The following is an 18,128-nucleotide window of genomic DNA, read 5'->3' as shown; positions in this document are numbered from 1 at the left end:
TTCAGAAATAACTTCGCCTGGACTTCGTAAAAAACGCGAGGCTAGCCCTATGACTCTGCATGTTGTACCCAGCCAACATCCTCGCCTCTTCTCCATCTTCTACACCCTATGATCGCCACCAATGATCCAAAATACTCTATTGAAATTACCTCAGCTTAACCTCAGCTGAAATGATTCAATCTTGCAAGTACATCCAAGTTCTTGCAAGTAACTTTCAACCTCACCAACCCACTCCAAGTACCATGGAACACTCTTTTGAAATTATTTCGACTTAACCTCTGCTGAGAAAACTCGATCACGCGAGTACATTCAAATACTCGCAGACCTCTTTTCGGTCTCATCAAAGCCTTTCATATGGGTGGGTCTACTCTTCTGAAATTACTTCATCCTGCTAAAAGCTCCACCACCTTCAACTATTTCACTTGAAGAGTTAAGTATAAAAATCCATTTTCAAGACTCATTCACTCACCACACTCCAAAAACTATTTGCATGAACGAGTCTCAAGGGGGCATTTGTAGAGAGGGAAAATTTCTGACCTATCATAAGCTGACACATCATACTATCAAGTCTACAAAATACGACCAATTACAAAGCGCCACGTACTACTGCTAGGTTTTGCTATCACTATTCAGAAACCAATGGAAACTTGCCAAGTGTCATTGAAATAGGGGCATAAAATGCATCAGCATGTGTAAGCGATGACACAAGCAATCCAGCACGTGTAAGCGATGACATAAGTAAACCAGTCAGGCTGTGACATGTGTCACCAATCAAACTCTGCCACGTGTCGCTCACCCACCCCTAAACTTCTATAAATAGAAGCCTTCCTAAGGCATTTAAAGACACCAAGCCATCTAGAGCACAAGCAGCATCAGAGAAGATTCAGAACCACTCAGAAGTACTGAAGCTCTGCCGTAATCAAGCCCTGAAGCCTCCAGGAACTTCAAGAACTTCAACCTCGAATACGAAGAACATTCGAAGCAGAATCATCCAAACTACTTGTCTAGATCTTAAAGTTCACTAAAATCAAGCTTAAACGCCTCTAGAAATCTCAACAAACCACAAATTAGCGAAGCTCTACGGATTCAAGCCTCCAAAGCCCCGAAAAACTTCCACCACAAACCTTCAAATACGAAGAACAATCGAAGAGGAATCATCCAAATCATATTCCTAGATCTCAAATTTCACTAGAATCAAGCTCAAAAGCCTCCAGAAACCTCACAAACCACAAATCAACGAAGCCCTATGGATTCAAGCCTCTAAAGCACCGAAGAACTTCCACCACAAATCTTCGAAGACGATGAACACACAAAGAACACGAAGAACGTGAAATAAAAAGGATTTCTAACAAGCTCATAGCCAGAGATTCATTGTAATTATGTTTCAAGGATCTTCGTTCCATTCTTTAGCTAAATTGAAGTATATTCGGTGTTCGAATTAAAATCACATTACCACAATTCCAATCAACAAATCTTTCAAGGAGATCGAATCAGAGGGTCAATCTTTTGTAATCACAGAGAATTATACCACACATTCATCAATACAAATTCGCATTTGTGAAACTATTTTACTTGTTTGATTTATTTCGAACCAAGAAATTTAGTCGTCCACAAGTGCAAAGACCTTTTGGGGCCTAGGCGTGAAGCGCAAAGCGCAAGCGCATGCCTGATTGAAGTGAAGCGCACATTTAAAAATAATAATTGAATAAATTTAAAAATAATTATTAATGAGAAATGCAACAATCAAATGATCAAATTATCATAGAAATTGAAATAAAATTTTTTATATAATTCATATAACATTTAGATAAGCCCTACTTTTGCAATTTTAACACAAAAATTGCAAATCAAGTCATTTTATTTTTTTGGATAAGCTAGATATGAGTACTTCCATATAATATCATTTCTTAAATCTCCAATATCCATAATGCCCTATGACTAATTAGTAATATTAGTTAATAATTTAATCACTTGTAACTCTATAGGAATTAGTCTACTACGTTCAACATCAACCACTAAAGTAACTAAACAATTGCCACAAATATGTTATATTGTACTTTTTTTCCCATGAATGAGCTAAGAATATGAGGACATAGCAACATGGTAATTGGTACCAAGCATATATTCAAAAGGGAAAAAATAAAATAAGAAGAAGAAGCTAGGTGGGTTACTGTTTCAAGGAAAAAAATCAAGAAAAAATAAAAATAGGGAAGAACTGAGAGGTTGTGGGTTGGGTTTTAGCCTTTTAGGACAAGTTACACTCAAAATATCTTTTTTTGATAAGTAAGTTACACTAAAAACATGTCAAATCAATGGTTTATATTAATAATGTCAAGATTCTAAAGTTTTATTTTAGTTTTGATTTATTTTTTGAAAAATATAAAAAAGCGCGCTTTGAGCTTTTTGAAAGAGCGCAAAAAAGCACGCCCAAAAGCGCGCTTCTTTGAATAAGCCTAGCTTTTGAGGCAAAAAGCACTAGAGCCTTGGGGCTTTGAGCTTTGAGCTTAAGCACGCTTAAAGCACGCTTCTGCTTAGCTGCGCCAAGGCCTTATTGGTCTCTGCACGAAGGTAGGCCTCAACCTTAGCCTCATTCCTGGCATCCTTGACCCACTCCTTTGCCACAAAAACCTCTTAGATAGCCTACATAAACAACAGAGGAATATGTTAAAAAAAGAGAGAAAGAAAGCACCCTTGGTGAGGCATGTCTAGAAACTTACCAGAGCAAGGTCCCTCTTTAGGGACTAGAAAAGGCCTAGTAGCCTCACATGCTTCAGCACATCCATGTCCCTCAGTAGTAGGAGGGGCTGCTCTAGGGATTCGGCCAGATAGTGGGTGTGCCCTTTCTGAAACTCCCTAATGCTGGAGTTCCATGCATTGGCAAACCCATCCAGCTCCACCCGAGGGTCCCAGGTTGGGTTTTGAAGGTGCACCTCGGCCACGGTCTGGTCTTCCCTGCTCTTGACCGAAAAGGCCTTACCCTTGCCCTTGGTCATCTTTTGCTGCTTGGGGGGGGGGAGGGACCTCATCCTCTAAGGGACCAACTCCCCCTCCTCAATCCCATCCTTATCCTTTTTTTTCTTCTTCAGGCTAACAGGAGCAAAAATGTTGACTAGAGGAGAAAGAGGAAGGGGAAGGGTAAGAGGAGGCTGAAACCCTGAGGCATCCTTAGGGCCTACCCCCCTAGCCTTGAGGAGGTCACGCAATCCCTTCTTTTTGTTGCCTAGCAGCATCTCATCCTCCTTGACTAAGCTACTGTCTGCGCATGCAATGATGAGCTTAGGGAGCGGACAATGGAAGATCTCTCTAGCTCGTCTTCCAAGTTCGAGACCTAGATTATGAGTCCTCCATGCTCATCCCTATATTTCTCAAAGTGGAACTAGTATATCTCCACCTCAAGTGACAAGCGAGAGGACGCTATTTCCTCTCTCTGGACTACGGCCTCGCGGGGAGCATGGTGGGAGGGCAGTTCCATGTGAATGACGTCTTCTCTGGTAAGGAACTCAGGCGTAGTGACGTCTATCCGAGCCAAGCGAGGGTCTCTGGCTCTGATCGCGTGGCCCATGTCCTGGAACGTATCAGATATGTGCTTAAAGCCGAGGATGAGGTGCACGGCTCTCAACTGTCTATCCGCGCTTACGAACACCTCGGACCTCAACACTTTATTGAAATCAGCAACGTTGACAAAGCCGATGTTGGGAGCAATGTACCTTTTATCTGCAAAGAAAGCCGAGAAACAAAACTGTGGTCAGAATAACGAAACACTCCATAGGAAAGAAATAAAACACTAAAAGAAGCGAGAAAGCAGCAAAACTACAGAACTAGTGCCCATGTTAAAGGACCTAAACCTAGGGTACCCCACCTGGCTCTCCCTCCCTGACTAGGCAGTGAAGACCGTCATGCCAGTCACTCGAGACAATCAAGAAGTCGTCTTTCATGCCCTGTTGGATTTGGAGAGACACAAGATGAGCCTCACGATAGAAGACCTAGACTTGAGGTAATACCCCAAGTCTTCGGGCTGATGGCACTCATACATCCATATGACGTCGTGCCAGGTAAGGTTCAACCCAATGTGCTCGTTAAGAGCGTCTACACTACCCAGGACTCTTAACGGGTTGGGCGCGCACTGGTGAGGGCAGAGCCTATAGGCTATCAAGTAGTCTCTAGTGACCCTCCCCATGGGTAACTTCATCCCCCCTTCTATAAAGGCTATCATGGGAATGGCAACCTCCTCTTCCCTTCTATGGGTATGCCAACTACCCAGAGGGCAGTACCACAGGGAAATGCCTTAGGGAATGTGGTACAAAGCTCTAAACCTGTTCATACTAGAGGGAGAATCTACTAGGTGAGTGAACCTACCCATCTAAGTGAATTAATGAGAAGTGGAAGAAGTTTTTATAAGGAAAGAAATAAGGAACAGAAGGCCGAGGATAAAATAACCTAAGAAGGAAAGAACTTACGAAATTAAAGGTGAGGGTCGCTACAAAAGCTTCTTGAGAGTTTGATAATTTGAGAGTTCGAAAATTCAAATGCTTCAAAAAGTGGAAGAAATGAACCCCCCAGGCGCCTTTTCTAGGAGGTGGAATTTGGTGGGAGTTATCACGCCCAAAATTCGAGGAAAAATGCTAGCAGTAGGATCTCCATCTCACCGTAGGACATGGGGAACAAAGCGCAACTTGGAGCATTTAATGCGACGTTATCAGCCCCGAAGCTTCGGAATAGATACTGAATACACGAAGCGACGTTCTCACGTGGGAAAAATAAGGAAGCGTGTGGAACCAATCATTCAAGATCAAAACCCCACTTTTTCTCCTCGGACAATAGGGAAATTTTGAGGGGTTATCATGGGGTACAGAAATCCAATGAGGAGATCAGACCACGTGTCATAACAGAGGTTAAGGAGGCCACTGTAGCTCCGAGGAGGTCACGCCCTCAAATGGTAAGGCCACTTCAGTGGCACGTTACCAGAGGTCATAATGAAGAGAAGGAGCTTCGGAGAAGGGGCCAATCCTGACTGAAGGGATGGTGGCTGCCACCCCATTTAAAACTTCCTACCAAACCTCCTGACCGCATTTATGTGGAGAAGACCCCTAAACAGTGCTGTCTTGATTAACGCAACTCACAAGGGGTTTGGGAAGGGGTCTGATGGGATAAGTATTCAAGTGATAGCCTGGGCGACCAACAACTGGAGGGCCAAGATCATTTAAAGGGAGCTATATAATGTGAGAGACCCTCCAGAGGGAAGGAGATCTGAAAAAATGGTGGAAAAAGATACTACAACAACATAGAACAGAAATTGTAACTAAGTCAAGAGGAATATATTCAATAACTATTCTCCTCAGACTTTGCCAAGGAGCGATTTTCTTCACATACAGTCCAATTTTCTTTATTTTCCTTGTTAACGTTGATCTACTGTGCGCATTGATTCTTCCGTGGAAGCCCAGCCTTCAAGACCATTCTCTACAAATTTATTGTGCCGAGCTCTTTAGGCCTTAGTCTTGTCGCTCTTTAGGCCTAGGATCCAAATCTCTGCCCTTGCATTATTTTTAAGTAAAATTTTAGGCTACAAAAACTTGGAATTTAAACATTTGATTGATTGCGTAGTTATTAAGATTTGATCATCTGAAAATTTTGCAAATATGAAGAATCTAAGAAGAAAATATAATCCAATGGTGACTTTTTCAAAATTCATATCCAATAAAAGATATTTAGTGAAATTGTTGCCATCAACTACAACCAAGTTTGTAACTAAATCTCGTACTTGATAGAAATGCGTTCAAATTACACTTTTTTAAACGATAAATTTATAAGAAATCTAACAATTGAAATAATATCATTAAATAATTATTACTTTTCACCTCACTTACTAAATTAATAGAGTTTTTTTCTCTCTATTTATTGCTTTCGCATTAAAATCATATCACTTGATTCACATATCTAAAATGACACTTCTTCAAAAGTTTTCTTCAATACATTATCCTATTAATCTATCTTTGTTTTAATCTCTTTGTACAATCAGAAGAAAAGAAGTAATATTCCAAGGTTCATTTCATCTACGTATGGCAGATATTAATTTGAGAAGAAGTTGAAGCAAGGTTGCTGTAGAATGTTTCTTACTTCTTACTAAATTAGGATTTTGAACCAGCTCGAGTTGGGTTTTTAGCTGCAAAATATGAATTCCCCCGAATCATTACCTAACAAAAGAAAATGTTAACTTTGGAATGTAATATATACTTTGTTCACTTACCAAAAGATGATTAAGATATGAAGACACAAATGACAGTATTTAATCCAACATCACTTCTAGTAGTTGCACTTCCTATCAATCTCTTTCATAAATCATAATCAATGAAGAAATTTTTTTTGACAAGAGCACTCGACCCACCGTATGTATAACATGATCATTGCTTCATTCATCAAAGGGGCATTAAAAATTACATTAGAGAAAAAGTTTGGGTTTTGCATGTCTCAAAACATGACTAGTAACCTTTTCCAAATGAAAAGAACAAAAATGTTTAAGACATTTAAAGTTTAAATCACTTATTTTTGTTGAAATTATCAGATTATTTTTTAAAAAAATTAAAAATAGCAAAAGGGTCTATAAAATCATATTTTACTTTTTTTCTAAATAAATTCTTTATTGTTCAATAAATAAATAAAAAACAAAAAGAGGAAGATTGGGGATGGGGACTGGCCCAGTCTAGCTAATAATAACTACTTTACCTGTTGGACCAAAAGATGGGTTGAGATATTGCCTCTCTAAAAACAAAAGAAGGTTTTAGAGCATCCACATTAGTAGAGCCATAATTTTAGCTATTTGGCTTTACTAAAAACTACTTTATCTATTTTACCTTTTCACTTTACAAAACACCCAATATTAGTGGTTTTATTTAGCTTTCAACACAATAAAATAATATAAACAATACAAAAATAATAATATATTTACTATAATAAAATAATATATCTACTACAATAAACAGTAATCACAACCACCACTTCACACAACCCACCACCACCGGTCAACCACCACCGAGTTCTTGTTCTTTCTTCATTTTTTTTCTTAACAAATTCAAGATTCAAAAAACTACCTAAAACCCATTGTTCTTCCTTCTTTATTTCTTTCTTAAGACCCAAAAATACCCAAACGCTTGAGAGAAAAGGGTTTGTCGTTAGAATGAGGCTTGAGAGAAGAGTATTTGCTGTTAGATCGTCGCCTAGGTTCAGTCCAAATCGTCGCCTAGGTTCAGGTGCTTCGTTCTCGTTTTTTCTTCTCGTCGCCTCGGTTCTTGGCGAACCACCACACCCACACCCATGGCATGACCCCCCCACCCACACCCACATGGCAAAAGAAGAGACCCTCACATAGCAGAGAAAAAATTGAGATGAAAGAGAGAACAAATTAGAGAAGAAAAAGAAAAGAATTTGAGTGAAATTTTGAGAAGAAAGAGAGAAAATGTTAAGAAAAGAAAAGAGCAGAGAAAATGAGATAGGAGAGAGGGAGGGGCAGAGCATGAAGAGTAGAAAAAAAATATATTAAGATATTTTGAAGCAACATAAAATACTCTTCTTCTTTTTTTTTTTTACCTTTAAGCTATAGCGTACTGCCAAAAGTAGTTGTGCACTGTAGTTATAGAGCCAAATTATTTGGTTTTGACTCCACTAACGTAGCCATATTTTTGTATAGGGGTGTGCATGGGTCGGGTTGAGGGAATTTTTTGACCCAACCCACCATGGTGGGTCAAAAATAATTCGACCCAACCCAACCCATCACATATGTCCAACCCAACCCACATGGGTCGGGTTGAACCCATGGGTTGGACACTTTTTTTATTATTATTATTAAATTGAACCCATATTTTTTTATGAATTATATAATATATATTAAAGAAAGTAATAGGATTTTATATTATATATGTTTGTAGGAATCGATGAAGTGCTCTACAGCTAGGTTTTAACTTTAAAAAAAATATTTATTAAAATATGGGTGGGTCGGGTCGGGTTTGGCGGGTTTGTAATTTTATGACCCAAACCCAATCCGACCCGCTACAAAATAAAATTTTATAACCCAACCTAATCCACCAAGACCTACAAACTGACCCTACCCGACGGGTCGGGTCGGGTTTGGCGGGTTGGTGGGTTTTCTGCAAACCTCTATTTTTGTATTTGGTGGTACTAAAAATAGCAATATAGCTTTTTAGTACCACCAGTATTAATGCTCTAAGAGCACTAGCAATAATGGTGTTAAATAGCTATATAGTTATTTTTAATACCACTAAATATCAAAATGTACCCTGCAATAGTGGAGCCAAAACTATATTTTTTGACTCCATAACTACAGTACATAGCTACTTTTGGCTGTACATTGTAGCTAAAAGGTAAAAAAAAAAAATATACATACATACATACATACATACATACATATATATATATATTGTGTTCACACTGCTTTTGTCTCTCTGTTCACTACCTCTCCATGTCTCTCCCAATGTCCACCATGTGTTCACACTTTTGGCTGTGGTTTTGTTTTGGTGGTTGAATGAAATATTATTGTATTATAATGTTTATATTATTTTATTGTGTTAAAAACTAAAATAAAACCACTGTTGTTGGATGTGAGAATGTCAAATAGATAAAGTGACTTTTTATGGTACTAAAAATCTAAAAATTTAGCTCCACTTCTATGAATGTCTTAGATTGATAAAAAAATTGAGCAATGAAGCTGACAAATTACCCATGTTCTTTGGTTTAGAATATCAAAACAAAACATGACAATGATTTCCCCGTGACAAATACTATCAAATAAAATAGAAAGATCGCCTTTTAATCTGTACTTTCTAATTGGTCCCTGGCCTCGAACTCACTTCAAGGTAACCAGATCAGATGGCTATTCATAGCCGCAAAGTTTGGTGTGAGTGTAACAACCCAGGTCTTTTAGTTACCAACCAGATTTGTATTACTCGCCATGCCGGTTCCACATTTTGGTTAACAGTGTTACTAACTCAATTTTTACCACAGCTTTTACAACAAATTATGATCAAGTGTTAATGATGAACAATCAATTCAATAAGCTGTTGGGCAAAAATTATAGCAAAAGTTGTGTTTTTATATTACTAATAGCACTCACATAAGTGGGTGCAAAATTGTACAAAATAGAAAAAAATATAAAATTTACACTATTTCCTAAATCTACTCCGTATCAGTCCGACTATTATTGTGTAAATATGCATATTTGCTACAGTAACCGTGCAAATATGCACGGTTACTGTAGATGTATATATTACTATTTTATTAATTTTTTCTCTCACATTTACTCTCATCAGTCTCTCTTTCCGCACACTCTCAACATTGCCTAACCACCACTCAATCACCACCACCACAACCCATCACAACCCATGAGATTCCAATCACAAAATCAACCAAAAACAAAGAAAAATCAATCCAAACCCAAAATCAAACCTTCAATGGAAAACTCAACAATTTAGAACCAAAAATCAAACTTTTAACAACAAACCCATCAACCCAAACCCAAACTCAAATTGAAACCGCCGTCACCACTGCCATGGAGAGCTTGCTGCTTTCTTTGCTCGTGGAGAGTTTGCTGCTATCATTAGAGAAGAGAGAAACAAGTGCAAGACAAAGGAATAGATCAAAAAATAAAAAATGAAGGGAAAGGAACATAGGAGAGGAAGTAGAGAAAAGTGGGATTTTGTGAGATAAAAAAGGAAAAAAAATAAAAAAGAGGGTCAGATTAGTGGTGGGGTTAAAAGTGTTTTAGTGGTGGGGGTTAAAAGTGGGGGGAAAGGAAGCTTCCTTACTTGTAAATATCTCTACAATATAATTTAATTATAAAGAATTATAATTGAGTTTTTTTTTTTTTCAATGAAAGCATGATTTTATTTGGAATTTTATTAAAGTCTATATTACAATTTTTAATTCAAATCAGTGCCCTTTTTTTTTTTTTTTAAACTGAAATCACACTAATTGTAAATAATCTCTCTCTCTCTCTCTCTCTCTCTCTCTCTCTCTCTCTCCAATGCATAACCCTTAAACTACACATCGAAATATTTCATTAATGATAGAATGATGGTCGAAGACACTGATCTGTCGGTTGTCGCCGAAGCTATTATTTTGGTGGTCTGGCCACCAGTGCTGGCAGCACGGTGGGCGGAGACACCAATCTAGCGAAGTTTGCCGGAAACACTATTCTGGCGGTTCGACCATTGGACCTCCACCACAAACGGCTTCATTGGCCGAACCACTGGTATTGGTAGTTTACTTAAAATATAAGTTTAAATTAAAAATGTATGACCATTAGGGAAAATAATACAAAATTGATGAAGAATGAATATTTTATTGAAATATTTTATAAAATAGATAAACTGAGGTTGGTGTTTTGTAAAAGTGATGGTGTAAAATAGAAAAAGTAGGGTTTTATGTAAAATAGACGGAATCTTTTAGAAGAGCTGATGCGGTTGCTCTAATATGCTTTGTTGTGATGTTAGCCACTGACACTATTTTTATTATAAACTAATCACTATGTGTAATATCAACAAATATTATTATGTTCTTAGACTTTTTTTTTCTTTCTTTTTTGGTTAAGTGTGTTTTCCCCTCTATTTATTATGCAATTTTAATATGCTCTGGGTTAAAAATAAATTTAGTTCCTTTTTTTTTTTGGACACAAGATAAAATTTCTACTCTAACCTAATCTAAGTATATATGTGTATGAAGCTCTCTCCTGGAGACTTGAACCCCGGCCCTTACCCCCCACACCCTACAAGCACTTATACTTGTGGAGTGACCATCGCACCAAAAGTGTGCGGTAGTAAAATTTAGTTCCTTGACATTTGCTTCAGTTGTAAAATCAGTTACTAAGGTTTATTTTTAAATTTAGTTTCTCAATTTGTTAAAATGAGCCAATTTGGTCCTTCTTCCAAATCAATTAGCAAGTAAAGCAATTTAAACCTTTTTTTATAAAAATAAAAATAATAATACTTATCAAAATGTTTGGATCTATTATATGGCGCATCTCATGAATGTTTTCATTTAAATTTTAAATACAAAAATGTTTAATGGATGTCATTTTCACACAAATTTAAAAGGAATGACTATATTCATTCATTACTTATTATAGAATGGACACTATATATTGAAAAAATTTATCACATTTATAAATATAAAAAAATTAGAAGGAATATTACAACTACACCACAATTAAAAGAGCAAACGCAATTTGTCATTTTTTTCCCCCTAACAATGTGGCCAACCAATTCATATGGGCTTGGGTTTGTATATTATATGGAAAAGCTAAAATAGTGGAAAGGCCCGAATTTTAGGACCATGTGAATCTGTTGTATTTTGGTCTTGGAACAAATGCAAAATCTGTACCTATTGCAAACGACAACAAAAAAGTTTGTTGTCGTTTTTTGGGTTGGAAACTTCAATTCTCTAAGGCAAGATTACGAGGTCCAACATTTCTTGCCCCTATTGTCAAGTTGTCAATCTAATATACAGTTGAAGCCCAGTCTTTGTTATTAGAAAATTATAAGAAATGGTTTGAACGACATTCCTTCAAACTGTTGGGCGGTAATTCTAAAAGTTATCTGTGCATAATTTTCATCCTGGACACAATCAATAATCATAAACTACTGTTAAGATTCCATTTATTTTGAGTTTTTACCACAAAATAAAAAAAGCTATATTTGGTGCAATTAAAACTTCACAAGTATAAAATTCTTGTTAGATGATGGAGGACAAAAACCTAAATTCAAGTTTCTAAGAAAAGTTTTACATACTTATATACCACTTATATTAGGCTAGAGTATATTTATATATATATATATATATATATATATATATATAAACTTGCTAATCAATGGAAAACCATTTTTAACTTCACAAAAAATTACACTGAAATTGCGATTCGTGAGAGGCTCTCTTCCTACCTTAATCATCCTTTTTATGGGGTCATTACTCATTACCACCTTCTCCACCCCTTCCCACTCCTCTATGCCGCTGTCCCAAATTGCTTGGCTTTTGTTCCTTTTTGGGATATTCCAAATGAAGTTCTCTTTTAAAAGTCAATAAGTGAATTTCCTAACATACCCTTCACTTTGATATAAAAGTCAATACCCCTCTTTCACTAAGGTTTAAATTAAGGATGGTAGTTTTGAAAATCGTTTTTTGAACCCATCACTAAAATTGAACCCTTCACTAACATACCCTAGTTTTGAACCCTTCACTAACATACCCTAGTTCTGAACCCATCACTAAAATTGCTTTTTTGTTCACAAAAAACATAGTAACAATCTGTTATATAAGATTTGTTGTGAAAATATTGTAAATGATGTTCTGTTAAAAAATGAAATTTTCTAAACAAGCATAACAAAACGAGATGGAGGGAGTGGAGTAGAGTATGAGAGTATCTTATATGTTATATCTCTCACTATCAATTTAGATAGAAAAAAAAAGGACAAGGTTTAGTTACAAAACTGGTTGTAGCCTAAGACTATAAGTCTATAATCATACTCAATAAAATAAATATTACTACATGTTTTGAAAGATTTAACTGTTAAATTGTATATTCTTTACACTCTTAATACACATGTCCAATTTTGTATTAATTGAATATTATTTATTATATAATCTATAAGGTTATATTCTATACATAATTTTAAATTATTGTAATTTAAGTAATTTATTGATGACATAGCTATTAAATTTTAATTTTCTAAAAATTTTGTAAGTATGGAAGATATAAAAAGATGATATAATCTAATGATGGATTTATCAAAATTTATTTCCAATAAAAAGATATTGAGTAAGCTTTTTGTAACTAAACTATAAAAAAATTCCTTCAATAGAAAATGTTGGGCCAAACAATCCAAAGTGGGCCGAATCTGGGTTTGGGGTTTTCCCCACCCCATCCCATACGTTCAAAATTCCAACCCACTTGACTCGCAGTCGTAGACTTCACTCGTGCCGTGAATTCCACGTCCATTCCTTCATTCAGTTCCAGGAAACCACAAACAAAAAAGGACCCGTCCACGTGGCCAAAACTCATTCGTCGAAACACCCTTAAGCCCTCCTTTCATTGGCCAGTTTTGGCAAGAACACGTTGCAAATCGTAGTCACTACTAAACTATAACCCCCAGTCAATTTATTTTTTTCTTTGATTTTTGAGGTTCAGAGAGTCTTCTTCGATTCCCATTTCTTTGGTCCCCAATTCCACACACACAGATTCAGATACAGAGCCAATATTGTTCCTCGCCAAAAGATCTGAAACCATAAAAATCCCTAGGCATTAATTAAAATTTTTGTTTGGTCCCTATCTATGGCGAATCGAAGAACAACAAAGCTCTTGTTCCTCCTTTGCACTCTGTGTTACGCTCTCTCCGCCATTGCAGGGTAATCCTCTCTTTTTTTCTTTTTTCTTTTTCTCTCTCTCTCTCTAAGCAACTGCTATGAAATTATATGCAAATGGTTGAAAATAATCTTATTTTGTTTGTTGATTTGGGGATTAGAAAGAGCTACTATGATATACTGCAAGTGCCACGTGGCGCATCGGACGATCAGATCAAGAGGGCGTATAGGAAGCTAGCGCTCAAGTACCACCCGGACAAGAACCCGGGCAATGAGGAAGCTAATAAGCGATTTGCCGACATTAACAACGGTACCTTTTTTTTTTTTTTTTTTTTAATAATTAATGATCCTAATTGTGTTTTTTTGTTTAGCGCTTTTAATTAATGTATAGTTGATTAATTTAATGAATAGCGTACGAGGTATTATCGGATAGCGAGAAGAGGAATATATATGATAGGTACGGAGAAGATGGACTGAAACAACACGCAGCTAGTGGTGGAGGCAGAGGTGGTGGAATGAATATGCAAGACATTTTTAGCCAGTAAGTCTTATTGAACTTGTTGTTTGAATCTTTGATGCATGAAAAAAAGCTTTGAGTTTGTGAGTGTTACATTGTTGTAGTACAAAGTAGTTGCTGCATTGGAAGATTGCCCTTAAAGAATGAAAATTTCCCAAAATAAAAACAAAGGACTTGGGGAAAGTTTCATTTTCAAAAAATTAAGCCAAACATGGTATTCATGAAGTTGTGGACAAGGTTCAGGGGTTGTTAATACTCTAATTTGGTCAAAACTTTTCAGGCAGGAGATTGATGCTGTAGTGTAGTGTATTAATATGCTAAAAAAAATGGGACTTCAATGGTTATTGTTGGCTAGTATTTGATAGAAATACACATGAAAGAAATTAAGAAATGAATAAACTCAACTGGTGGTTACTTCCTCCGTTAAAAATGGAGTGGAGGCTGAGGTCAGTCATGGAGATTAATGTATCTCTTTTTAAAGATATGCCAATTTAGTCATGTAACAAGCCAAGAAGTGAGTATCATGTGGGAAGCTTGAGGGACCAACTCTGTTAGAGAAGTATAAAATTGAATCACATCACATGGCATTCACTAATTGGCTTGTTATATGGCTGACTTGGTATGTCTGTCGTAAGATATACTTTCTCAAGGTCATGGGTTCAGGACCCATTGGGGGTGTGTAATCTTTCGAATAAAAAATAATGAAGAATAAATAGAGATGAAAGAATGACCCTCATAGTGTTATCCCCTTGGGCATCACATGATCCAAGAGTTACTACATTGTTCGTTTTTGTTGCTAACTTATATGAGGAAGCTGTTATTGCACATGTAAAAAGGGTTTTTGTGGTTTTTAAACTACATGTACAAGTGTAGTGAACAATCTGAATGGGTAAGCAGATTGCTTTTCTTTGTTGTTTTAGGGATGTCCTGTTTATCTTTTGTAACCTGTGTGGTTGTGTCCACAATGTGCCTGTCTTTTTACTAAAGACTTGAAATTTTCTTCTAGGTTTTTTGGTGGAGGCCAAATGGAAGAGGAAGAGAGAATTGTGAAAGGCGATGATGTGATTGTTGAACTCGATGCAAGTTTGGAAGATCTGTACCTGGGAGGTTCAGTGAAGGTAAGATCATGTCTAGACTTGTAATTTTAGGACATGCTTGCCTTTTTTTTTCTTATTTTTTTAAACAAAAGGAAATCTTTTGTGACATGGGCAAATAGCAGGAAAGACTAGCACAAAGCAGCATGCATATTAGTCCCAAGAAATCTTAAATGGAAATCATTGAAGTACTAATTACTTTCCATTCCTGTCCTATCTGAGAAAATTAAAATGGAAATAATTGAACTATAGTCTGCCCTAATAATCAAGTACTTCATTTTTCTGCCGAGCTGTAGCTTAGTACCTATATTGTTTTGTCTAATTTCATATCTGCTAGCTGATGGAGAAAATAGAATAACATGCACTTGTTCTGAGTCTTCATACTAACCTTCTGTCAGCAGTACAACCAAATAATGATATTTTAATTGGTTAGATGATTGCTTTCTTCTTTATGTGACCTTTGCGTGGGATTATCAGGTTTGGAGAGAGAAAAACATTTTAAAGCCTGCCCCGGGCAAGAGACGCTGTAACTGTAGAAATGAGGTTTATCACAAGCAGATTGGTCCAGGGATGTTCCAACAGATGACAGAGCAGGTATATAATGCCATTGATCCCTTTTTTTCTTTTTCTTTTTTGATGGTGGAGGATTCTTTTGTGTAGCTTCAAATTATAGTCCATACACTGCAGTGGCATGATCAGTTGTGCTATTTTATTCTGTTTCCACCTCTTTGTGGAACACCATCTCTTGGATGCTATTCCTATTTTATTACATGTTTCACATGCCCTTTCAGGTCTGTGAACAGTGCCCAAATGTCAAATATGAACGGGAGGGATACTTCGTCACTGTTGATATTGAGAAAGGGATGCAGGATGGGCAAGTAAGCTTTTTATATTTCATAGTGGATATTGTGTTCCTTGTTCGTGACATAACAGTGTTATACTTATCCTCTTCTTGTTTTCATGTATATGCCTTTATCTTGCCAAAGACTGAATCCCATATTTTTGTGATTGTGGACATGTTTCACATCATTATGTTTGAATTGAATGAATCAGTCAAAAGCAGGGTGCCTTTGCCCTTTAACCTATGAAGGTGTTTCAGTACTGTAGTGATGTAAAGGTTCTTATTTATTTCAAAAAGAAAAGGGAAACTGGGGTGGGGTGGGGGGGGGTGGGGTGGGGTGGGTTGGGTGTGGGGGGGGGGGGGGGGGGGGTGGGGAACTCAATTGCCATCTGGAGTAGAGAATATTTGCTGTATAAGGGTGCACTCAATGGGAAATATTTGTAAATGTAATATTTCTTGATTTTCAGAATAATAATTATATGCTTTTCACAGGAGGTTGTATTTTATGAAGATGGTGAGCCTATAATAGATGGAGAAGCTGGAGATTTAAAGGTTAGTTCTTTAACACTGGTTTAGTGATTGGTCTTCTGTATCTACTATCTACTGACAATAAACACCATGTTTTGGGCAGTTTCGTATCCACACAGCACCCCATGATCAGTTCAGACGGGAAGGCAATGACTTGCACGCTACCATCACTATTACACTGGTAATGAGCACTTAATTTAAGCTCTGTGCATATTAATAGCTCTAGTTGTGGGTTCAATTTGCTTTTAATACTCGTAGGGGAAATTGGGTCAACATGTTAAGGTTTGAGCTTTTTCTTGATATATGATAATTAAAAAAGCAGCATAAGGGACACAAAGTGGTAGTTATGGAAGAGAAATTCCCAAAAAGCAAAAACTAGCTTCTAAAGCTCAAGACAAAGAAAAACAAATTAAAAAAATAGTAGTAGTAGCCACTGTTCAATCATAAAAAGATCTCAAGAACAAAAGATAATATTTCTGATTGGAGTGTTGGACCATAGATGAAAGGAAGCCAAAAAAAAAAAAAAAAGGGAGGGGAGGGGTGGGGTGGGGGAGATGTTCTGTTAGGCTTACTGAGCCAAGAGAACACAAATGATGCAAGTAGATTTTAGAGAAACTCTGATACGAGTTCTAGGAATGTTTTTGCCTTTTACAATATGTTTGGAAATTTTTTTAAAAGAATAGAATGGATAATTCAAAAAAATAAAAAGAATGGAATGGATAATTCAAAAAAAATAAAAAGAATGGAACATGGTGGTATTTTTTTCTAGAGTGATTGGGAGTTTATAAAAGGAGGAAAGAACAGGGAATTTTTTTTATATAGTTTTCTCTCGCAGTCATTCCATTTCCTCCTTTTAAACTTCCAAAAAGAAGAGAATTGATGCAATATTCTTAAAAAATGTCTTTCAATCCATTCCATTCATTTCTTTCCTCCCAGACGGATGATGTTTATAGCTAGTCTGAGCAAATATCAGACATTTGTGTACGCATTTCAATTTTCATCTTCTCTTCAACTTTATCCTCTTGAAACCAAAGTGCTTGTTTTCATGTGGTGTTGATTTTCTGAACCCTCTCCAGGTTCAAGCTTTGGTTGGTTTTGAGAAGACAATCAAACATCTTGATGACCGTTTGGTGGACATCGGCACAAAGGTAAGGAAATATCCTCTAGCTTTGTTTTGTATCACTAAGATCGGTGGCTGACTGGGTGAAATAAATTATTAGGAGAAACTTAACTGACATCACTGTCTTGACTTCACAGGGAATTACTAAGCCAAAGGAAGTGAGAAAGTTCAAAGGAGAGGGGATGCCATTGCATTTTAGCACAAAGAAAGGGGATCTTTATGTCCAATTTGAGGTTCTATTCCCAACCTCTCTAACAGAGGACCAGAAAACACAGATTAAGGCAGTTCTTGGTTAGGGTATAGGTGAAATGTTTTGTTTGGGTTCCAAAATGTACCCATTGTAACATGAGGATGTTCTTATAGAGAATTCAACGAACCTTGAGGTCTCTCCTTTTCTTTTTTTTCTTTTTTTCTTTTTAACTCTCTCACACTCTCTCTCTCTCTCTTCAGTTAAGTAGTATTTTTCTAAGGTGTTTTAGCTGTAATCATTTTGAAGCCACTTGGATAATATTTTTTCCTCATTGGCGGTCTAGTTTCTCCCATGTTTAAGGAGAACTACAATAGAAATGGAAGAGTATTAAATACTGAAATATTTTATATTTATTCAATTTGGTTCTCTTTTGCAAATATAGATACAAATGCTGGGAGTCATTAATCATTATACACCTT

The 18,128-nt window shown here is 36.6% G+C and overlaps 1 protein-coding gene across 1 annotated transcript; it reads left to right on the top strand.

Moving 5' to 3' along the window:
- The first annotated feature begins 12,975 nt into the window (after positions 1-12,975).
- Positions 12,976-18,086, top strand: LOC142613636 (dnaJ protein ERDJ3B). The gene is made up of 10 exons (XM_075786073.1): positions 12,976-13,404; positions 13,521-13,669; positions 13,771-13,900; positions 14,883-14,994; positions 15,448-15,564; positions 15,762-15,848; positions 16,304-16,363; positions 16,443-16,520; positions 17,416-17,487; positions 17,597-18,086. Exons 1-10 carry the CDS (start codon positions 13,331-13,333, stop codon positions 17,753-17,755), a joined length of 1,038 nt encoding a protein of 345 aa, XP_075642188.1. The 5' UTR covers positions 12,976-13,330; the 3' UTR covers positions 17,756-18,086.
- The last annotated feature ends 42 nt before the right edge of the window (positions 18,087-18,128 follow it).

The sequence above is a fragment of the Castanea sativa genome, chromosome 10, assembly GCF_040712315.1.
Source record: "Castanea sativa cultivar Marrone di Chiusa Pesio chromosome 10, ASM4071231v1".
Taxonomy (NCBI): Eukaryota; Viridiplantae; Streptophyta; class Magnoliopsida; order Fagales; family Fagaceae; genus Castanea; species Castanea sativa.
The sequence above is the reverse complement of the archived record's forward strand: the minus strand, read 5'-3'. Positions and strand labels throughout refer to the sequence as shown.